General features: G+C 37.7%; 1 protein-coding gene across 3 annotated transcripts; it reads right to left on the bottom strand.

Moving 5' to 3' along the window:
* Window positions 1-314: 314 nt before the first annotated feature.
* LOC103702866 (V-type proton ATPase subunit a1-like) lies at window positions 315-25110 on the bottom strand. Of its 3 annotated transcripts, none has more exons than XM_008785485.4 (18): window positions 24734-25110; window positions 19513-19557; window positions 17937-18059; window positions 17731-17838; window positions 15998-16111; window positions 15746-15919; window positions 15341-15478; window positions 13349-13456; window positions 13031-13138; window positions 12799-12947; window positions 8592-8745; window positions 7893-8053; window positions 2668-2874; window positions 2397-2580; window positions 2235-2318; window positions 1487-1680; window positions 1328-1387; window positions 315-998 (listed from the first exon to the last, which is right to left on the bottom strand). In XM_008785485.4, the coding sequence occupies exons 1-18, from the start codon at window positions 24875-24877 to the stop codon at window positions 794-796; spliced, it is 2460 nt and encodes an 819-aa protein (XP_008783707.1). In that variant the 5' UTR covers window positions 24878-25110; the 3' UTR covers window positions 315-793. The 3 variants fall into 3 exon arrangements, with proteins under 3 accessions (XP_008783707.1, XP_038980902.1, XP_008783709.1); XM_039124974.1 differs by lacking the exon at window positions 24734-25110 and adding an exon at window positions 23354-23479; XM_008785487.4 differs by lacking the exons at window positions 15746-15919; window positions 15998-16111.
* Between the last annotated feature and the right edge of the window lie 233 nt (window positions 25111-25343).

Here is a 25343-nt window from a genome sequence, read left to right as displayed (position 1 = left end):
TGCCTGGTAAAGATCCTGATACCAAATTGCAGTATCTAGCATACTCTGCATTGTGAATATACTAGAGTTAAAAAGAAAGACGCATCCACATTTTGAGCTTTCTATTTGAGGTTTCATTCATACCATTCTGCCAATTACAGCCTCCATACCCAAAAAGCAGCAACCAATTTGCATTTTATCAAAGTCCACCATGATATCCAGAATACATGTTCTAGAAGAGGGGGGGAAATTCTCTACACCAAGTTCATATTCATTATGAATTACAAAAGCAACACAGTGATACAAGGCTGGCATGAAAGCCAACTCCAGATGTCTTATCAAAAGAAAGCTTTTCCTTAATGGAGTATTAGAAGAAGTTGACAAACAGAGAGCATGAAGGGAAAGGACCCAGTTGTCAAAAAAAAAACAAAAAACAAAACAAAAACTCTACATTGTCTATTTGAGTTAAATAAAAAAAAAATAGAATCAGCGTCCCCTAGATGACACATGATTTTAAGAGTTAAACTGTATTAAGAAGCACTGCTCTGTTCTAAGAAGTAAATTTCATAGCCTGTAACTTTACAAAATATCTCTCAGTTGTTTGTTCTCTCCGAACTAAGCTAGGCGATGGAACAAGAAGAGGTTTTACACTGTTAATTAAAGTGCAAATGGTGCACTTAGATCAACTTCTATCAGTTTTCATCTGATCATGGCACTGCAAAGTAACAATTTCCATCTTTCACCTGTTTATTCTTTTACTCTTTTCCTGTATTTCTGATCTGTAAGAATCAAGGTTTCTAAAGGAATGCACTGATCAATATTCCTCATCTGCTAGGGAGGCAAATGAAAAGGGTCTGAACTTGTAACCATCACCATGATAGAACTTGCTCATAAATTCAACCCAATGTAGACGCAAAGCATGAAGAAAGGCACTTAGTGTCTCCATCATGAGCAATATGAATGCTGTTGCAAAAGCAAAAACTGTGAGCCCAGCTATCCGGATGATAGGGTTGTCATACCTGCAGACAATAATCTTATTAGATTGAATTTCACGCTAAATATTAGAGCACTAGAGAGTTCATGATCCAGTTTTCCAAGAAGTGTGTTAGTGGCCTTTCTGAGTGTATTTTATGTAATTGCTGATCAGAAGTTCAAGAGATGGACATATAGTCTAGCAGAAAAATCTACACATTGTGTGGAAAACTCATTGAAAACTAAAGATCCTCCTAAAAAGTAATTCTCATAAGGGAAGATCCTGTTAAAAAAAATAACACAGAAATTGTACATCCTATAAAACTAGAAACAGTACCAAATAATTAAGATAAGAAGATATTGAAGTTAAACTCACCCCCAAGCTAGGAGTAGTATTTTCTCATAGAAAACGGTTGACAACTCTGAATGTGCAAGGCTGAACATTAGAAAAAACCAACAAAAATGGTAAATAATATATATTAGATTAGATGCAAGCAATATATGATGTGGTATTCAAAAGCCTGACGTAACATACCTGAGAGCCCAAAGTCGAAGATATGATGCAGTGTTTGAGACTGCACCAAGAACAAACTCGATGGAATGAATCATCTGATGCACAAATACCTCACTGAAATTAAAATCATCATGACGTTGCCTTGCAGAATCAGGTTCATGATCAAGATCCATCTCGGATGTCCCTAGGATGCCATAGGTACGGCCTTGAAATCTCTGCATAACATTTTATAAAAAGCATAAATATGTGTCGCACAATCTTCAAAGGTACATGTCCTTGATTTTTCTTTTTTCCCAATTTTCATTGATTATAGCTGTTCTGGAGTAGTTTGTTACCATACAAGCATACCTACTAGGTCAAGGACTAAGAAAATTTAACATTTGAATATGGAAAAAAGCAACGCATCACACTCAAAATTTACCACAAGCGATGTGCCTGAGTTAATTTGCAGGCAAGAACACTAGAAGAAAATGTAACTATAACATGTAAATAATCAAGGCTTTGTATAAGGATATGTGAAAAGAAAAGGATATCTGATGATACACATTAAGCAAAGAGTATTTAGCTGCAGTTAATTTCCAACGGAAGTTGCTCAAGAACCATAAACATCAAGCCTTGTCCCAACTATTCAGCATCAGCTCAAGATTTTCTAAATGTTTTCTCAATGTATTACCTTACACATTTAGTTGCAAGTTCTTTTTTTAAGATGAATTCAAATGTAATAACTATCAAGCAGCAACAAAGATTTCAAAGGAAGCAACCAATATACCTCCGTATTGAGCTTTCTTAGGATGAAAGGCTTTGGAAAGAGCATCCAAGGAACTGCCACAATAGCCAGAAGCAATAACAAAATCTGCAAGAAACTGGCCAAGTTTAATGAAAAAGGCAGAGCAATATTTGCACGTAAAAGAGATCGGAGTAATGAATAAACCTGCAGTGGTTTCTGACCCCAAAACAACCGATTTTCACCAAGATCACCTGTTGGGTCCAGGAACATATAAATCATCACATGATATAAATCAGCTTGAGATCCTGTGCACCACTTGATGAGAATGAGGAGTGAAAGGTAACCAAAGAGACTGTTGAGAAAGATCATCTGTGGTATAAACTGATACCTAACAAAAGTAACATGGAACTATTGTTCAGTCTTTTGTAAGTAGGCAACATCACAGACAGAACTTGCAAGCATAATTGAAGCATACCTTATATCAAGGGAGCTTCCATGGAACTTTGCATCAAAGTAACTTAATATGATACCTAAATTCATCTGAGACACACCAAGCAATATGGACATCTTCATTTTGAGGGAGTTCAGAAAGGGTAGCTCAGAACGACTCCCACGCCATCTTGGATCCACCCCAAATGCATATGGATCACGGTACTTTACAAGACCAGCAGTGCGTGCATCACTGAAGGACACTGAATCAGTTTTAGATATTCAAATGATGATTTTTAGTAGGAAACCTAAATTTCAAACATCTAAGAGCATACAGGAACAAAGTTTCAGATTATTTAAATTACTCGCTATATATCAGATTTCTTTTCAAGGGGGATAGATTTAAACTTTTGAAAGAAATCAAAACCAAACTGTAACATGGCAGAAATATAAGAGAGAATCATTAAAAAGATGTAGAACAATAGATAGGAAAAGAAAAAAGGCAGGTAATGGGTAGGTGAAATAGACAACAAATAAACGTATGATATTAGAACTGTGAAAAAAAGCTTGGAAGAATGAAATTATCTAAAAGAAAACAGAAGCATCCCAACATAAAGTAGAAGAAATGGGAGTGGTAGAGAGAGAGAAAGATCTCAGACAATTCAAGTTATAACAATATGCACTTAAAAAATGCTGTGACATCTACTGATCTTGAATCATGTGGAGAGCAGTTGAATTCTTACTTCCACAATAGTCTATTGAGACCTTCTAGAACATCACCTGCTATATTTCAAAAACAGACGCTCCATATTTCTCTGTCCCCAATGTGGTCATATCAAGGTCTACCAGACCGATTGTACCGACATACTGGTGGGCACCGGTACCGGTACCGAATTGGCCAACAGAGCAGACGCGCATACGGACGCAAAAAAAAAAAGTCCTTGGAGGCTGCCAGCTTGTGTGGTGAACCGCGTGCAGGCGCGATTCCCTGCTAGGGAACCGGCCGCAGCCGCGGTTCCTTGAGCGGGAAATCGCTCGGAGCTAGGCGCGGGATTCCCCGCTCGCGTGTCGGCACGCGGACATGTTAAATGCCAGAGTGGCATTGGCATTAAATGGCCCACGCGGGCTGCTAGCCTGTGTAGGCGCTCTTCCCCGCGTGCCGCGCTTGGGCCGGTGCGAACCGACCTAGTTCGCACTGGTACACAGCGAAAAATGGCTGGTTCCACCCCTATAGGGCCGGAACCATTTTTACAGTCGAACCGTACCGGTTGGGGCCAGTACCGGTACGCGTTGAACCGGCCGGTTTAGGCCAATTCGGCAGACCTTGGGTCATATTCAAATCTCAAGAAAATCTTCTTATTCGCATCCCTCAGTTCAAGAGATGACATTGGTAAAATAGTTGCTAACAATGTTCAGAATTTATTGCAAAGGCTGCAAATAATGCTAATAATATGCAGCATATAAATACAAGAATATTCTAATGGATTCTCTAGGAGCATTTGTTAAGGAGATTGCTTGCATTAATCAACAATCATGCATTTTATATTAATTTTCTCCATCAAATTTTCTAAAATCTCTCCATCTCAATCATCAACCTACCCACCTATTCCAATAGTTCACCAAGATATTAGTGGACAAGATTTATTTTAGCCGAGCATAAATAGTAAATCTCTACTTGTTAATGCTAGGAAATAAGACTGTAAATTATTTTTGCTAGGATTTGTCAGCTGCTGTATGAGAACTTATAGTGCTGCTACAGATCATACCTCCAATCACCACTTAGATCACCAGCCCAATTTGGCAATTAGGGATTAGCATGCTACACCAGGTGTAGGTGGTCTCAGGTGGGCCCGGGATACCATTCTGCAAATCATCTACTACCACATAGAATCGGTGAACTGAGCAATGATATGAAGTATGACCATCAGCATTTTTCAAAAAGTTCGAATGTTTAATTCCTCACTACCCAGTTGACCTCCAATCAGACATTGGCGCACCATTTAAGATAATGAGGTTGATGGATGCCTTGGGAGTTCAGCTCAAGTGTTGATCCCACTAACAAATTAAAGATTAAAGGCTGGATATAAAATGTGTACATGTACTAACGATGGATAGAAATGATTAACAGGACCCATAAGTAAAAAATGAATTAAAGAAGATTGGTAAATCATTATATGTAAACTTCAAGAGATTAGACTACTATAATTAGTACAACACAGAGTTAACATCATAATTAAAATCAAAAGCAATTCTTACTTGGCCTATATGGATAATTTAAATGATAAGCAACTATAAGATGTGAGTAATGCTACTCAGCACCCACACAGCCTCTCGAAAAGCTCAAAGCCATGTCTGAGATCTGGTTTGCAAGGGCGTAGTGGGTTGGTGTTTTTATGAAAGAAAATTCCTATTTTGCCATCATTAGCTTAGGGTGGACCCATTTTAAACTTTTTAAAATTCTCGGTGATGTTTTTGAGGACCCATATGTTTTTGCCAAAGATACATGAGGCATGTAGCTTTGGCGGTTTGAACCTACTAACCCACACCCAAGCCACTATGTTGTACCCATTTTCTGAAAATAGAAGCTGGTTGGACAAGCGAACTCAAAGGACAGAGGGTTCAGGACATTCCGTGAGGTGGGGGGTTGGGGTGATAGTAGAGTTCAAAATCGATAGCGCTGCGCTTGCAGGGATTAGTATCATCAAAATAAGCAGCCAGTATGTCTAGACAAGGAGATGACGTGGAATCCAAGTGGCAAATCAGACTAGACAAAGTTAGATTGGAATTCTGCAAAGACTAGAGGAAAAAAACTACCGTACACATAGGTGGTATGAATCAAGCTAGAGAAGCCCCCTGATTGTTGAGTTATACATCTCCTTCGTGGACCTAAGTCACAACCTCATGTTTCCCAGGCAAAACTTACAGCATCAATATTTCCTAGTCATGATATCTCTGTTGCTATCAATTGACAAGAAAGAGGAGGAAGAAAATGATGCATACATAAAATGAGATATTGATGGAAAGGAGAACATTTATAGACAAAAGAAGTGCATATTTTTTGATATTAATGGACAGCTGTAATTCCAATTTAAACAGTTACGGTAAGATAAGATGTAACCCAATTCAATAATGATAAAGGAGAGGTGTCTGTATGCATTGTAAGATGAGATGATTAAAAGAATCTTGACTATTTTTAGGCATGCTAATTTCTTTATTCTCCTAATTTTTTAATGTCTTTGAGATGAGGAGAGAAAAAGGCTAGAGAGGGACTCAGTAGGATTTTTTGTTAAGATTAGTTTGGGAAAGAAAGTGAAAGAATCCAAAATACAAAACTTGCATTCTTTAATACATTAATGAATCCAATCTTGACCTTGTGAAACATTGCAAGACTTCCGTGTGTGTGGTGAGAGTGAGAGCAAGATCGAGCAAGCGAGCGAGCGAGCGAGCGAGAGAGAGAGAGAGAGAGAGAGAGAGAGAGAGAGAGAGAATTCACTCAAGACTCAACATGTGTATGCTTTCAGTGCATGTCATCCTTCCCCTCCTACCATATGACAATGACATGGCAATTCAACTATCTGTAACCTAACCCAGCTATATATGGGTTGATTGAGCTTGACCAATAGACAACCCACATTGCACATAAACCATCAGACTTCTAACAGGTTGAATTCGACCAGGCTCACAGGTACAAACCATCTATAACATTAGGCCAACACATATACTTATTTGCTCTTTCATATGAATCAGCTGGAATTAAATATATTTCATTATTATGCCAAATAACTGTTGATAAATCATGCTAAGCATATACCCACTCTGCCAATGATCCTGCAAGTTGTTTAATCTACAAAAACTTTCACACGCTGATGAAGCCTGATTCTTTCATTTGCAATTATGATTCTGAACATTCTCATCATAGTCATGCAATTTTATATACAACAATCTCCCAACTTTCTAACCAGTATGCCCAACAAAAAGAGAGCTCTCCATTTAGTTTGATGATTTTATAGATGGAACTAAACAGTCCTATAAAATATTCATCAAGTCTAATTACCTCAAGTCTGATTAGCACACAACAATCCTAAGCCATTGTAGAGATGCTTCTCCACTTAAATCACGCTGCCTTAATTTTATTGCAAATATTTCTCTTGTATTCCCCCCTTACAGGTACTATAAAGCCAAGATACCAAAAAATACAGTTGGAACCTTGTGGTCATCATATATACTGTCAGTCCTAAAAGTGCCATTCTTTGGGGTACATCTCTAGGCAGATCACAGACACCTCAATCCTGTGACTTCACTATGCTGAACAACTTTGTGTATACAGAAATTCTAGTACTGGGTGGTGCAATTTTTTTCTATTTGAGGATAAGAACAAATTACTGATTTTTGTGTGACATTGATGCAACAAATTAATACATATCTAATAGTAATTGTGTTAGTTTTAGAATTACAAAAAGGTAACTTATCGGTATCACCCAAGGTCCGCCGTACCGGGTCCGGTAGGCGTACCGGTTGCCTACCGGACCGGTACGGGCCGGTTTGTACCGTGCTCCGGGCGGTACGAACCGGGAAGCTCTTCCCCGCCGGAACCGGGGAAGAAGAAGAGAACCAGAGAGAGCGCGGGGAAGAGAGGGAGGGAGCCCAGCCCGCCCCCCACCGGCCTCCGACGCCCCTCCGCGGCTCTCCGATGGCGGCCGAAGGTGGGCTCCCTCCCTCTCTTCCCCGCGCTCTCTCTTTTTCTCCTCCTCTTCTTCGTCTCCGGCAAGGAACCGGCCTGTACCGGTTTCCACAGCTCCGGCGTACCGGTAGCTGGCCGGACCGGTTTGTACCGGCCCGTACCGGCCGGTTCGGCATACGCTGGTATCACCAAATATATTTTCAGTTGAAAGTATTTAAATGATGTGTAGCAGTCTGTTAAATATTGACTTAATTCTACTAGGAACAAGGATTATTCTGCTCATTGTTGTGTTATTGCAATGACTGGTACTAGAATACCTCAGGTTTATGTTGCTAATTAAACGGCGGGCTAGAGCAGCACAATGGCATAGGATGCATTTATGGCATTTCGAGTCCATCTTATAAAAAATGACCCCATGAAAATATTGAGAATTTTTTTGAAAGAAATAGAAGCTATAGGCTTGGTATTAAAATCATAAGGCAGATAAGAAGTCTATAATAAATACTACTAAGCTTGCAACTAAATATTTAGTTTTAAATACTGAACTATACCATATAAAGATGGGAAACATTCAACAGAGATTATCGTACCTGCAAGTGGTATCCCGACATTTATAAGCAGATTCACCAAAGATGCGAAATGGGACAGAGAAAAATTCGTTATATATTAATCCACAATAGATAGAGAACAGTGCCATCAAAAGGAGTACATAGCGCCCTCCAAATGCCATCTCCATAAAGCTGCCAAGTTTCTGAGAAACAATTCACATACAACTTATCGAGTGAGAATTGTAAACATTACCCAGTTAAAGGAGTAGGTAAAAGCACTTGCCAAATTTTCCACATATTTTAACATGAAACTAAATAGATAAACAGAACAGAGAGAAATAATTGCTACATGGATTATGAACAACATCTTTCAATTTTCAAATGCGCACTGTAAATAGTAAGTATCCACTAGTTATAGAAATAAAAAATTGGGAATAATTGGAACTAATATTGTTAGTCATTGTTTATTTATTTTTACCATTAAGAGTTATAAGATTACCAATGAGTTTTAAAGAAACAGAAAATTACAAAACCTTATTTTAGGTTTTGTAAAACTGGAAATCAGATTTTACAATCATATGCAGTGCACTGTATTTCTCCATTTCATAATATAAGTTTCTGCAATAACTACTACAGCTTTAGAATACTTCCAAAAGGACTACAACTACAAGCATGAATTCATGTAGAATGTAAGGTCTCTTTTGAGTAATTTAATGAAGAAAAATGCATGTCCATACACACCTGAGAACCAAACTTTTTCTCACGAACAATAAGGAAAAATGATCCCAACAACAAACATATTCCATGGCCCCAGTCTCCAAACATGACAGCAAAAAGAAAAGGAAATGTAATGACAGAATACACGGCAGGATTTGCTTCTTGATATCTAGCAACACTGCACAAAACATAGTTGAATTAGTAACTCAGAAACTTGTTTCCCTAACAAAAGACAGAGCAAGCAGAATTCACACTACAAACATAGTTGAATTGCTTAAGCAAGAGTAGGTCATTGTAATTTTTTCTACAGTTCATGCAAATGCTATTTAAACTAAGCATTATCACAGGACCAAGATAGTTTCACTTGGCCATATAAAAGATTTCTTTCTCTAGCATGTTAGATATTTTCTACTTTAATTTATCAGAGAGAAGCAGGCAAGTGTTCTTACAGAGTAAGACAGGCAAGTTCTAACACAATGAATTCCTAATTTACCAATTTCAGCTTTGAAGCAGGACCAATCAACAATTCAACATTAGCTAGATCAGGCATCGACATAAAATACTGGAACATATCAACAGTATCCAGATTGCACTAGCAAAATATCTTGTTAGTAATTAAATAGCAATTTCCCTTAAAACACTACTTCAATTTAGCCATGCTGGATATGAAATCCATGGGATAAAATAGGTTGTATAAAGTGAACTATTAAATAACCGAACAGTGTTTTAATTGAATAAATACAAATATAATAGTAGAATAATGCATCTTAGCTAGTTGATAATAAGTAATCCCTCAACCTCAACAGCATAATGCGGGAAAACAAGGGGGAAGGGGGAGCAGAAGCCAGTGTAGAGATGGGAAGATGTCCATTTACAAAAACTCAAGTGCTTGAAGCACCTAAGAAGGAAGAAATAGTCATATGAAATACATATTTGTTTTGTTTGTGTACAAAAAAACATTAAATAATATACTAAAAGGTGATCCATAAGTGGATATAATCACAGTATTAACTTAACATTTATCATATCTTGCTTGTATCCATGTTGTATAAATTGTACCCATTATAAGATACAAAATGAATGGCATAGATTACTAAGGATTAAAGTTATGAGTTGTCAAGGTGCAAGCAGTCTAACAAGTTGCCGTCCTTGTAGGATCACATTCATGCAGTCCTCACCAAACATGCACACATGCTTACTATAAAGTCATATAAAAAGGCAGAATGTACAAATTTGAGACTCCATAATATTTGGGAGGAACATGTTCCCGTGTTCTTGGGAACACATTACCTAATAAGTGTGGCCTGAAGCTTCCTGCATAGGAGTGAAAAATAGTTTTCTCAAAAGCAGAAGCAATGGGAATTTACCTAAAATTATGAGATTGCCCCAAAATAGTATAGGTCCTCAACCAATGTGATTGCAATTTCCTATACTGAATTAAAAAGATGGTACTAAATATTAAATATTATTCTACATTTTTCTGTTCTCAACTTTTTGGACAAAAGATCCCTTTAGTCATAAATTACCTACATGGTGTTTTAAAACGCAGTTATGATATGTGCGCAATCAAGCAACCACAAAGCAGATATACAGTGTGCAGGCAGAATATGCAGATGCACACACTACTAATATCTTCTAACTTTTTAAATACATAAAATATGTTAAATATAACAAAGAAAAACAATAATGATAAATATATTTTTGGATAAATAATAGCAATATTAATGATAATACAATAAACAATGTATGCTTAATCTTTACCTAATAAAATAGTTATAACACAAGTAAACTATTAACATTATTAATATTTGTATCGGGTTCATCCGAAAACCACATCCAACCAATCTATCAGCTTTAACCCCCTCCATCTGCACTGGCCCATATAAGTGTTCGCGGATATGTTGCCCCACACTGCTAAGTGGAGTGCTTAATTAAATATTTCTCGCACCCATGTATCTAAGTTGCAATCAATTAGTACCCTTCTCCCAAGAAATCAGTCATTCCTATCCACATGGGTAAAGAAGGAACAAGTTCTATACCCTTTCCTTTTCTATGGTCCCAATTTTTGATTTTCTATTATCTTGCAAAAATAAATAACTGAAAAAGATTTAATATCTTGCAACTTTAAAGATAGATCATGATCAGAGCCTGTATTTTAATACAAAACCTTCCATCTCCATCCCTCATACATTCCCTTTATATTTAATTAATATTTTTTAATATATACATTCCATGCGCCAGGTTGCTAGTAAAGATGAAGGGAATCCTATATGCCTTCTAGAACATGCATGGAACAGAAAATAATATTTCTTGGAAATGTTATTTACTTGAGATATTGACAATAATGCAAAATAAGAATCATCAATTGAACCTAACCTTGACTAATGACGTGGAAGTACAAAGGGAATACCAAGAATTAGATGTAGTCAAAAATTCTCGAGCCAAAAAGCAGAATTTGGACAAGTTTTTGGCTCAGGTTTGGCTTAGAAGGATGTGCCAGCAATATACAAAGTTTATTCAGTTCCCAATTGTGGCACCACTATCAAACATTAACAACTTCACTCATTGACAAGTACACTCAAGACACTTTACCAGGCCATGATGATAGAACCAAGCAAAAGAGGTGATAACTATGGTGGTCATGAAGCTCTGCTTGAGGAAGGCTGAGCTAAACGCTGTAAACCACATATTTACTCATTGTGGTTTCACAAACTGTTAATACTTGTCAGCCTCTTCCTGTAAATTTATCATGAGCTGATCAAGTATAACTGCAATGATAATGAACATAATGACCAAATCCTTTTCAAAAACCATGCAAGACTGTTAAAGAAGTATGCCAAGATAAACAATCTTCTATAGAGCCAGCCATCAGCAACTATTGTTCCTTCACCAGGCCATGATGATAGAACCAAGCAAAAGAGGTGATAACTATGGTGGTCATGAAGCTCTGCCTGAGGAAGGCTGAGCTAAAGGCTGCAAACCACATATTTACTCATTGTGGTTTCACAAACTGTTAATACTTGTCAGCATCTTCCTGTAAATTTATCATGAGCTGATCAAGTATAACTGCAATGATAATGCACATAACGACCAAATCCTTTTCAAAAACCATGCAATACTGTTGAAGAAGTATGCCAAGATAAACAATCTTCTATAAAGCCAGCCATCAGCAACTATTGTTCCTGCATCTATGACAAGATATGCTCTTCTCCATTCAAGTGTTATGATTCATTTAACTTGCAATTGGTTGCTTAAGTAATCGACACTGCAGTCTTGACCATACACCTAGTGAATCAGGCAGTATATTCTTCTTTCAGATCACATAGTTCCGAAAAAGATTATCATCATGGTTGATGGCACACCCTCCAAATCCAATTAACATGGCTTGGACATTGCCCATCCATGTTTTTCCATGTCTCTTTTGTTAATGTTTATATGTGAAGAAATTCCAAGAAGCATTTGAGTTGGTTAGTCAACTATTTGAGTTATTAAACTGTTGATGTGACATTCTGTTTATTGCACTATCTTTTGGAATGCAAGGACAGAAAGATGATGGAACCCTTAATGGCATGCAATCTGCAAATAGTAGCAAATCCACAGAAAAGAAAAATGAAAATCCATAATTCTCCATAAAAGCAAAGGATTGTTATTCTTCTGATGGTATATAAATCAAAATGGATGGTTTGATTTTAAACTCACTTTAAAACTCTTTCCAGAACTTCTTCAATACTCTTTCCATTTATGAGAGTGGAAGTGAATTAAATGAAGATGCATAAATGATAAAATTATTGTATTGTCATTTATACAAGCAGATATTAAAGGGTTACATCAAAAAATATTAACAATGATAAATAATGTATATAATTGTCTCAAGGCAGGTGAAGTTGGACACAGCAAAACTGAGGTAGCATAAGGAAAAAAATTTCACATCAGCAACACAAATTCTGAAGCAGGTATTATGACTTAGCGAGTAAAATGTATGATAACAAGTCTTGAAAGAATAAAAGTATAAGATGCAGGACAGCAAAATGTACTTTATATATATCTAAAGACATCAATAAAGCACTTCACTATGTCAAGATGCAGTAGTGCATTGACACAGTCTTCACTGAAATAAGCATTAATTCTTGTGGAATCAAATCATTCAAGAATTTTGCAATTTACTGAGATGTATTTCCAGAACAAAAATACATATGCAAAATAATCTTCTCCTATGGTTTCAAAGACAAACCCGTATGCATCAATAATTTCCTGAAATGCATGTGTAAACCGATTAGTTCTGAAATATGTAGGCGGTGATTCTATTGCATTCATCACATGAAATATAATCCCCACTTGTGAATTGCTATCGATTGTTGCACGCTGCAAGGCATCTTGGATCTGTAGCAACAGAAACAAATTGGAGAAAAGTGTCATCTGATTTCTAAACAAATATGAAAATACTAGAGTGGCAGAAGTATGACCTGAGGTTTTGCAAATACAGGGCACCAGCCTTCTCCAACAAGACATTTTTTTGTCACATCGAAATTGAGCCTGTTTAATGTATCATATACAGCTTTCTCCTTTCTTACCTGAAAAGGATGTCTTGAAAATTACAAATGCATGTTTCACTCAAATAACAGGCAGGGAGGGTGCAGGGTGGGTGGTCACAGATGATTCACTAAATGGTTATACAGTCCTTGGAACTCTAAAATGAACAAAATTCAACTATCATGTAGTAAACCAACAGAAGAAGAGGATGCAGTACAAGAAGAATAAATGTCTAAGAGTAATCTGATTACCATGATAGTCCACTTCCATAGTTGAGACCCAATGGAAGCTAGAGCATTATTTCTATGACGGATTCCAGCATCCAGAGTGGCTTCTAATTCAGAGAGACGTGATGACACCTAGGAAAAATCATAGAAAGTTATGCTAGGCAACTTATTCTTTGTAACGTAAAACATTATCTACAAAATATATAGGGACTCATCATGAGGGAAAAATGTTAACAGTTCGTTCTGTTACTGTGCCTTGTAATGTTTGGATCCCCGTGCTTCTAAAATATAGGTAAAGGAAAAGCATATGTAAGTCAAATGCATTTGATTATTTGGTCGTTGGAGCGGAAAATGTATTCAACATGGTCTCACTAACAATGAAAAAACCATTGTCCTATACATTTTCTGCAGTTGTCATGTCACAAGTATAAGTGCAAATCATGCACTAAATGTTGCAGCACTTCACTTTGAGCAGCAACAATAGCCTTCTGCTAGGTAAATAGAGCACACTGGCAGCTATTAATTTGATATAATTTGTTTAAAGCATGTTTTCTGAGACACATTCTCACAGACAGATTAAAGTAAAAGCTTCTATCAACAAATGCATGCAAGCTTGCAAAAAGTGCTCAATCCTTCCCTCATACAAAGATACACAAAAATCAATTTGATATAACCTTTCAGGAACAGAACAAAGCAAGCAGCAGGGCACCTGAAAAACCAAGCAATCTAATCATTGTCCAATATGATTGAATAAGCACTTGGACAATACTTGACTAATATATCTCTTTGGAGTTTGGACAGCAAATTGTGTGCGATGTCATGATTCTTCTCTTCAATCAACACCAGAAAATAAGTGATTGTCAGTGATACCTTTTTAGTCACAATGTCTTGAGGACCTAAAGGTGGCACACTGGAGGCCATAGCGCAGCCAAGAGTTGGGGTGATAGGTAGGTGCAAGGATGGCGGAACCATCCCGAACCGAAGGATTCCGGCCGTTCCGATCCGTACCCGTAGCTCACCGGTACGGTTTCGGCAACAAAAACGAAATCCGTTACCGGAGCCGAAGAAGGAGAAGCAAAGAGTGAGCAGGGGAGGGACGGAAAGAAAGAGGGTGGGATGCCGGAGGAGGCCCCAGGAGGCACGGACGTAGTCAGACCCTTGTTTCAAGGCACGACCGCGGCTGGTTCCCTTGTTTCGAACGAAACAGGAGTCCGGCCATGGCCGTGCCTCCCGCAGCCTCCTCCGGCCTCCGCCACCCTCCATTGGCCTCCCTCCATCTCTCCCCCTTCTCTCTCTCTCTCTCTTTTCTCTCTGCCACGATACCGTACCCCCTCCTCGGTCGGTATAGGCCCGGCACGGCCCATACCGACTCATGCCGCCGGAAAACTGGTACGGTGCCCGGTACCGGTTCCGCCGATCTTGAGCAGGTGCATGGGCAGGCATCAAAGCCGCTAAAAAATTATATTCAATCGAAAATAATCTATACATATAGTTACAATCTGAAAATAAAAAATAGCTTACTACATAATGTGTGCTAAAGTCGATAGGAAGTGTACAAACTTAAAAACACTCAATCCTAATTTATAAATCAGTCTGATTGTCCATACTCAAACAGAAGGCAAAACATTAAGGAGGGCATCTAAGCAGCCTCGCCTAGGCAGTCAATGTGGCTAGCTCTAAAAACAGTTTATAAACAAAATCAAGAAATTCACTATTACATAGCAAAAAGAAGCAGAAAAGTACGCTACCTTTAGCATTTAACTCACTGAGCAGAACACCGCATGTTCCAGAATCTCAATGAATCTTGTTGGCGAAAACCATTATCTTAGAGCAGTTTCAGTCTAATGATATTAGATAACAAGCATCCATTCTAAACTAACCATTACATTATTTCTATAATATTTTATGATTCAAACAGAAATCCATGTCACACATCATTAATTGCTGAATAGGAATTCAGGCCCCTAATAAATGGTCCATGATGTCTAAAATGGTTGGCCTCATAAACTAGAATACCTCGCGAGTCATTTGCCTCTGCTTGCTAGTATCCTCGGGAACTGGATAGCAATTTGCTCCAAAAGCTTCACAAATTTTAAGTATTTTTGTTTTAGCCTGCTCTCCAGAAAAGAAAACTACAAAGATAATTTTTTCTACCTGCATAAGACAAACAAGAAAAGAGTTGGAGCGATCATGACTAGGAACTTATAAATTGTTACAGCCATCGGCATGAAGAAATATGAAAAGACTTAAAACTAAATATTTGTTACATGCATCAAAAATAGCATCCAAGTTATATCAACACTTAAAGGCAATGAGGATGCTGAGGTAAAAGGGTGGGCAATGGATGCAGTTTCAAAGCCTCCAGCTTTATGGAAGTGTAATCAAAGTACAGAGATTAAGAAAAGGCAGGAGTTATCAAACCATTTCTCCTGACACTGGATCCATGACATGTTCCCCCGCAGGTGCCTGATTAAAAAACATATTGCCCCTTGTAGTTCGGAAGAGCATCCTCTCAAATCTTAGTGCTTTTGATTTACATATAATCCCGCTAATAAATCTCAAACCAGCTTTGTTCAACATCTCAGGCGGTGTTTCCTTTAAAGACATATGTTTAGATTAAATAACAAGAATAATATTACCAAAATAAATGGTATTAGACTAAAAGAAGAAAACCTGATCAAGTAAGGATAGGCTCTCCCGATCCCTCTCTTTAGAATATATATTTTCATCTAATTCTCTCTCAGCTGGAACTGCATGATTTTGACTTGAAACAAGGAAGCTACCTGCCTGGATTAAAAAATATGAGATGGTAGAACTCCCTAAAAAATAAGGTCTATGTGAAAATACATATGGGTAAATACTACTATAAACATCACTAAACTGAAGTTGTATGGAACATTGCATCGCAGTCAAAAAACAAAAATCTCATATTGTTTACAGATAAGTATGCCATACAAATAGCACCCCTGATGATATTGTAGTTCTGTAGGACCAGTATAACAGCTACAAACAGCTGCAGATCCAAAGGGTGCATCAGCAGAAAAACAGCTTACATTGCTCATTAGCAATTGACAAATGTTTTTCTTTCTTAATAAACCACTATAGATCATCCAAACTTCAAGTATGAAATACCCAATCGAATTGTATCGAGGTCAAACATATCAGATGAGATACAGTTTTGCTGTTGCAGGCATGCATTCAGAATTTGGACAAGAGATTACCTGTCCAACATATTCAATCCTACTCCTCTTTGCCGAGGCCTCTACAAGAGAAGCACTGAAATATCATATATTCATGATAATGAAGGTCCACTGAAGATACCAAGAAAGATGCACAAAATTAAATTATATTGTCTCAGTATTCGGTTTTCATAGGAACTTTATTTAAAATTTAGCCTCTTCAGAAGGTCTAACAGCGTCATATATGACGGTAAGAGTAAAAATTACAGGCTCACTATAAAGTATACAAGCCTCTTTCTAATAGATTACAGAAATGAACAGTCACCTTCAGGTTGAGGCACTTCCTGTGTGTTCCTACAATAAACTAGACAATAAATAGGAAGAGACCAGTTACTCTATGTTTATTCTATATGCAAAGCAGAAAACTCCTGAAACACCCAAATGGCTCGGTCGTTTTCCAGAGTTTCAGAAACCCTTCTATACAGAAAGCTAAAGAACAGCCTATCTTCGCAAGGATCAAAAGCATTGTGCAGGCAATCAATTACAGCAAAGCAACCCATAACTAGAACTCAACTCCCACAAAAGGAAAATCTTAGAGGTAGTGATAAGGAGAAAATGAACAGGGTCATTTCTCCTTATCAGAAGGTCTAACAGCGTCACATATGACGGTAAGAGTAAAAATTACAGGCTCACTATAAAGTATACAAGCCTCTCTCTAATAGATTACAGAAATGAACAGTCACCTTCAGGTTGAGGCACTTCCTGTGTGTTCCTACAATAAACTAGACAATAAATAGGAAGAGAACAGTTACTCTATGTTTATTCTATATGCAAAGCAGAAAACTCCTGAAACACCCAAATGGCTCCGTTGTTTTCCAGAGTTTCAGAAACCCTTCTATACAGAAAGCTAAAGAACAGCCTATCTTGGCAAGGATCAAAAGCATTGTGCAGGCAATCAATTACAGCAAAGCAACCCATAACTAGAACTCAACTCCCACAAAAGGAAAATCTTAGAGGTAGTGATAAGGAGAAAATGGTTGAGACATAAAATGTCTAAGAATTTGATAACCCTCTAACAATGGGGCAGAGTAAGAAGAGAAGAATTCTCTTCCCAACATCAGTAGCAAAACTAGCTATACACAATAATGATTACTAGAGATAGGTGAAGCTGTGTGAGTAACACAGTAAGGAGCATACGGCAAGTAATTAGTAATGACAAGAAAGTACCTTCAACAAAACTAACTTAAATTCAAGGAGCTCATTAGATGCCTGTCGCAATTTCTCATTATTCATATTCATTTCAAGAAGTTCAGCCTCATGTTCGGCCAATCGTACCTAAAAAAAGGGTATCTATATTAACGTCTAATAGTTTAACTCAATGAGAATGAAAGAAGCTATTGAAAGAGTTGGAGGAGAGAACATGAACAATTTACCTCTAGCTCTTCCAAGCTAATATCTGGTTGCATAGCAGGACGACCTGCAGATGTGATACAGGCCTTGCTAATCTGATCACTAAAAAATCTTAATTTACGTGCCATCTCCCCACATCGCTTCACCTGTTAGATAAGCATCAGGAAGAACATGTGTTAAGATCACAATAATATAAATTCATCCAAACATATTGCATGGAATAAAGGAGGCAGTTAAAAAATAACCAAAAGTAAAAAACGATAAGGCCATAGAAAAAGAACGATATCAATATAACCATCATTCCATTTTGTTTCCGAAAAATAAGACTCAAATTCATAATTCATATATTATAACAGCGATTCCATTATGAAGTTCTGTCTAAAGAGAATAAGATAAAAAGTTGATCTAGGCGAGTACAAGCTATGATGTGACCTAATGAGTAGATTCTCGAAGATCAATAGATTGTCAAACTTAATATGCAAGCGGGAAACAAAAGAAAACACTTTTTTCCCTGAGTATTCCTTAAAGTAATAGACAAGTTTGCTGGTGTAGCTACCCTGCAGATGAAGCAACAAATAAAAATCCTAAACCAACCAAATCACAGGGTTGGCATCTAAGTAACCAAGTAAGTAGTCTTATATTTACCAAGATATTATCGAACCATATCCCAACATGGACCAAGCTCCTACGACACACCATGCTTAACTCTGATCCAATATATTTTGCAGCAATATCCATTATCTAGCATGATTAAACTTATTAAGCAAAGTTGTGGATTTCAAGGTCCGCTTTCAAATGAGTAATAAATGCCTTAACAGACACTTTAAACAGAACATAATTGATTTCATGCAAAATTTAAATGAAACAAATCTGACCTTGACCGAATACAATGAATTGAGCCAGAAAAGGAACGAATGAATTCTACTACTCCATGTCAGTTGAACCAAAAGGAAAAATGAGAAAAAGGAAAAGTACAAACTTAGGCTCAAGTAAATTGCCTCATATGGCAGATGACTTGTCAGGAAAATATTTGAGAATATACTTAACGGTGAGTAAAGTTTGAAATGAAACTGATATATTTGTTAGTAATTGAGTCTCTTTTCTGATGCGTTCTCCGCCAAAATAGTTCCGATGGGGACAAGGAGATATCCTATTATTAAATTAATCGACCAGTCCCGGATTCTTAAATTATTTTGCTAGCCATGCTTACATTTCAGAACTTGTTGTACCTCTGGTTCGCTCTGATATAACCTATCCTTTCATGAGTAGTTACAAAAAATGAGAGGTGACAGTGAACAAACTGCAGCTACAGGGATATCTATAATCTTAGACATCTCTATATATAGTCAATCACAATCACAAGCAAAAAGTATAGGAAAAAATTTATAAATCAGGTGAGTTCAACAATTAGAAGGGGCAGGTGCAAAATCAAAAAATTACTGAATAAAGTGCACTACTGACTTTAATACCAAAAGTAAAACCACATCAGTGATTATAGAAATTTTGAAATGGTCATAATGAGCATGCTGCACGGCTTTTTCATAAATAAATTTAATGTTAAATTAAAAAGAAGTTAAAGAAATCAAAGAAAGTAAATACCTGATTGACAAATGTTCGCTGAAAAGGACTCTTATCGTCATTTAACTGCCAAAAATATGGTAAAAGAGGCAACAGCATCTGAGATATCTCATTTAATGATAAACTGCATAATTTGGTGAATAAAGCACCATAAATATCAAGATTTTAAAACAGGTGTCGCCAACACATCAATAAGAGGAGGTATTGTCATCCAAAAAATACTATTTTACATGGGGGCACACAATCTACCCATCCACTTTTTCCTCGTGTCTTGCTGCTGCACAGCCATAAGAGTATAATTGCTTGCCTTGGAAAATCTAGTTTTCCATCTGTATATTTTAAAAAATAACAAATTTGGAAAGCTTATTACCGTATATCTGAAAAACTTTCTTTCCATGGAAAAGTTCTACTTTTTCTTTCCAGCTAGAGCTAGAAATTGGCCTTGTCCCGATGCCCGTCAAGCTAGGCCAGCATCAATGGCAAGGCCTGTTTGGTCTCTCCCATGAGATCTCCCTCTCCCCTCTCCCCCCTCTCTCCACACTTCACTCTCTCCTCTCTCCTCTCTCTCCCATTCTCTCTCTCTTCTCCACCAATCCCTCTTCCCTCTCCTCTCGCTATCCCCTCTATGCTCTCTCTCCTCTTCACTCTCTCCTTCCTGATCTCTCTCTCCTTCCTAATCTCTCTCACACCTGATCTCTCTTCCCCCTCTCTCCTCTCTCTTCCCTAGTCCCTCTCGATCTCATCTTGCCCTCCTGATCTCTCTCTGCTCTCCCTCCCTCCAAATCTCTCCCTCTTTCGATCTCCTCTCTCCCTTCCAATCTTTCTCTCCCCCTCTCTCCCTCCTATCTCTCTCCCCCTCTCTCCCTCCTGATCCCTCCTATCTCTCTCCCTCTCTCTCCCTCTTGATCCCTCCTCTCTCTTTCTTCTCCCCCAATGTTCTCTCTCTTCCTCTCTTTCTCTCTCATTGTGAGTTGGAGCATGGAGAAGCTCGAGCCTAGATCCGGGTCAGCACAATCGGGTCTCGGGCCAATCTTGGATTCGGCCTTGAGCCAGAATTTTAAAGAAATTGCAGACCTCAGCCCGACATAAAGCCTGAAATTTTTTCAGACCAGACCCGGGTTGCACAGAGGCCCAACCGACCCAGCCCGATTCCAACCCTATTTTTAGTGTATTGAAAAGTAGATGGGTAGATAGCAGCGTTCTGCATGCATCTATCCATAAGATAGCAAGCTTGCCTAATCCTGTTGCCTGTTGGTGTTTTCGAGTACTTAAAATACATCCAAGTTGCAATTTTCATTGATATCAAAGTCATACAAAGCACTTACCACTTATCATCCATATGCACAAGAATAGAAACTAAACCTTCCAAGAGAATAAAAAAAATACAAAATGTTCAAGAGCAAGAAATATCAATACAAACACGAGAAATTCATAGATTATGTTCTGATATTTCTTAGAGTGTGTTTGGTATTCCTTAAGAAATGTACTTTTATGATTTTTAAAGCAAAAGAAACACTTTTAAGATTTGTAGCATTGTTCGAGAAGTGCATACACTAGAAGAAAACGCCAGAAATTGCTTCTAGGAAAAAAATAAACCTAGCTTACAGCTTCTCCTTATTTTCTTACAAAGTGGAAGCAACACCTAGCTTGCCCTTATACTACTTTATGGTTTGTGATAAAATGCTAATCACCTCCTATACTTTTCTAGATCAACATTACTAGGCAAAGTACATTTTAAATTTGACAAAAAAAAAAAACAAAATCAAACTAGACATGAAGAAATTTTCTTTTAGCTTCAATATGTATCCAAAATATACAAAAGCAAAGTTAATCATATCATTATAGCATGTTCCAGTTTGATCTTTGATGGGGATCATGTGGCAGAGCCTTTCTAGAATTGTCTCTTAACTATTATCAAGAAAACTTAAGCCATGATAAGAGGATTGATATTCGAGCTAAAAAAGGGAGGGGAAGCAACATAAGATTTTTTTTATTACTTTTTGAAAAATAATAGTATCATCAATAGGAACAGAATAAAAGGTAGGAGCATTTGAATGGATGAGAACAACGGTAAGAGGCATTAATATACATACATACATACATACATATATATATATAAAGGAGTAACCATCCACCAAGCGTGATCAAGTAGTTGTAAGTACGAGAAATTTCTCAAGTAAAAAAAAAAAAGAATAATCATTTCCAGCAATATGAACAATCATCCATGTTAACATCACGAAGGAATCCTCGAATCAGTCTTTCCAAGTTTTCTCCTAACACAAGACATTAAATCACTTTATTTACTTCCAAGTTTCAACAAATTTTTGTATCATTTCTTATAACTCAAGTACAAAGCAAATATATCAGGGGCAAAAGATTCAACTAGAAGTCTCGTAAGAGTCTCACTTTATCGGGTAATTGACGTAAACTTAGAGCCTGCTTTGCAGCACTCAGCTGTTAAGTATCTTTTTCCATGTAAAAAATTGATGAAATATGGTGACTAGACCCTTTCTCCATAAATCTAACTCAAATCACATCTTCTAAAGAGACTTATCCTCACTACAACTCCAGCGGAAATGCGCTTGCTTATGAAGTTGGTGCTCATATTTGTCAAACAATTCAACCTTGCATTATCCTACCTTCTTGTTTTATTCATTATTCTTGGTTCACCAAATGTTACCCACCCTACCCACAACATTATACCGTTTCTGAAGTAAAAAATGCTGCATCTTCTTCATTAGGTTGGCAAAGAATGAAAGTAAATGGACATTTTACAATAAAAAAATGAAGCACGACATACTCCCAAAAATTATAACTTCACATTCCATCCCTCTAGTATCTTTATTAATTTATCAAATATGTTTACCATAGCATCCCAATCCCACTTCCTAAGATTGTAATGCACATCAAAGTAGAAAGACAATAAAGAAAAGGGATGCCCAGCTGTCTGTGGAAACTTTATCTCCTATGAATTTTTTGGGTGCTTACTTCAACATTTTATTTTAATTTTTTGTTGTCTTAGTTCTAAATGACTTGACATATGACTATGCGATGATCTGGTTTTTACAGTTCTTTTGTATCCTTCAACAAGGCAGGAACGCTTGCAATTTCAAGGAAGCGGAAAGTTTAGAAACACTTTTAGTAAGTAACTGCTTGGGAAGCATGTATGGGTTCAAGATTTCGGGAAGATTCTAAAACAGACGTCTTAATGTAGATAAAGATTCTGGCTACCAAGTTTTCACCTAATATTGTCTAAATCATCATCTAGATTGTGAAATAATTACCCAAATCATCAAATGCACTGAGGTTGTATGAAGTTCTCTCGCTCATCAATGTTATTATTGTATCTTAGGTTGGGTTGGTCATGGTTATACGTATCGATGCGAAGTTCTAAAACATTCTAAAAGAAATCCAATGGAATGATTAGCTCTTCCAAAAAATACCAGGGTTGGTTAACATGAATGCTAATATGAGTGATGTAGATGCCAAGATGAAAAGAATCTTGCTCATGCCTATGGAGCAAATTGTGGTTGCGCATGATGAAGAGCGTCATTCATTCTGCACCAAAGTAATCACTGATAACATGGTTTGCAACTTTGCATTAGCATGGCATATTAGTATGCGATCACAATGTCAATGATCCTGATTAGGCAAACCTAAGTAGTTACACAGAGCAATAATATGATTGTCCACATCATAAGGCAACACCCTAACCCTTCATCTTCATAAATCCCATTTAACGGTAGCTCTAAACAACTCATACCCAACCTGTGTATTTAAATTTTTGAAACAAAAAGGAGGGAAAAAATCTTGTTATTTGAATTTTAATGGATTTCAGGGGTTTAGCAAAATTCTCACCAACCTTATAGTCTGTAACAACCTTAGAAGACCTTGGAGATATCAGTCAAACCATTTCTTCCATATCAGCAAAAACCTAAAATGCATCAGTAGTCCCTCGCTTGATTACTTATGGAAACCAAAGGGAGCCCTGATTATATAGCAAAGACACCCAAATCAGGGCCAAGATATTGAACTACTGAGCAATAACATCATTCCCATAAATCACCATAAGCCTTCATAAGAGCACTTCTGAAAGATTGATTGAAAGGCAAAATCATTCAAAACAGTTATACAAGAATTTCATGTTCCTCAATTAAGTCATCATCCCATAAATGAAAGTCATGATCATACTAAAGGCAGGTCATAGCAGTAATAGTTCTGCTACCATGGAATCCATGTATAGAGGAACGTCTCATGTCCCTTGGACTAAAACCATTGAACTCCTTATGGGTCAACCTGAACACGAAATGAATGAAGAAAACTATCTAAAGTTACTACCAAAAGAACCACTAATGAGCACGGATAAGAATGCAGACGAACATCAATTTTGAATCCATCTCAGCAATCTTGGCCCTGGCAAAGTCTTGTTATGATAAATGAGTCCTACCTGATCCATGATGTTGTGCACTTTCTCTGAATTAATACCATGCAATGATTTAGCCTTGTTTCTAGCCTCAATATATACATGAGAAACAGTGCTAACTTCCTAAATGAGAATCTTGCCCAGAAAAGCGACCTAGTCAGAAAATTATGTTACACTGCCTTTTCTCAGACAAAAAGGCAATGATAGAAGTCGTGATTCTGTAAACTACCTACTTATCTGCAGGTATAAATAAATCTCTATGATAATTTCTGGATGCAAACCCATGATCACCTGCTTCACTATCTAAAATCTAGGGAAAAAAGTCAAAATCAACGCACACTCTCCTAAGAAAGAATCATAACCTAAAGATAAGATACGCCTTGGCCAGAATCGATACTTCCACCCCCATTCTTGACAATGAGGAAGTCATATTTAGCGGCAAACTATGGCATCAACAGTCCAATGCAAATAAGAGCATTCTTTATCCAAATTCTACTGCAACCCAACCAAGATCCCAACTAAATTACATTTGATTGGCAGCATAAAGCCCTAAAATCTACACAGATTCAATCAATCCCACCTATGACAATCCAGTTAACATCCAGACCGACAAAGAAAAACAAGAAAAACGCAAAAAAAAAAAAAAGAAAGATCACAAAACACTATCCAAGAATCAATACAACATGGATGGAAGATTATGTTTTTGAGATCAAGAACTGAATAAAGCGAGCTTAGAAGAAACATGATAAACGGATATATGAAGATCTACACCAGAAATCCAAAGAATCAGGATCAGATCTACGAGGAAAGGTTCGTTACATCTTTGAATTGGAGCATGCCGAGCTCGCCGAGGTAGGTGATCGACCGGTGGGCGGACTCGACGGGGATGATAAGCTGGACGAAGCTCATCTTCTCGGATCGCAGGTGATCCATGGGCGGCAAGTTATCGAAGAACTTCATCATCTTTCCAAGAATCGACAAGCGACCGAGGGAAGGGAGAGAGATCCCCGAGGTTGGCGAATGGCGGAGAGAATTCGCGGCGGGGCTTCAGATCTGGGGAGAGGGGACTGGGACTCGCTCTCCCGTTACGCGATTCGCAACTGCCACTTGAAACAAGAAGTTCCGTGTCCCCCCTTTCAAGAGGCCTCGGTGCGGGGCAAGAGGGAATGGGGCCGGCGTGGGACTCTGGGTGCGCGAGGGGAGGGATTATAAAGTCATGGTCTTGTGCTTGTTTGGTAACCAGAACAGTCTGTCTTCTAACGGAAAAAGTGAACTCAAGGGCCAGACGAGGAACGTCCGAGTGGGAAAACTGGACCCGTACCCGATAACCCGATAGCCCGGATAAATTGTTAGCTGATCAGTGATGTCCGAGTGGGAATAGCCGGACTTTTACCCGATAACCTGCTAACCCGGGATCAGCGTAAAGGGG

This window comes from Phoenix dactylifera, chromosome 3 (assembly GCF_009389715.1).
Source record: "Phoenix dactylifera cultivar Barhee BC4 chromosome 3, palm_55x_up_171113_PBpolish2nd_filt_p, whole genome shotgun sequence".
Lineage (NCBI taxonomy): Eukaryota > Viridiplantae > Streptophyta > Magnoliopsida > Arecales > Arecaceae > Phoenix > Phoenix dactylifera.
Note: the sequence above shows the minus strand (reverse complement) of the source record. Positions and strands in the feature narration are given on the sequence as shown.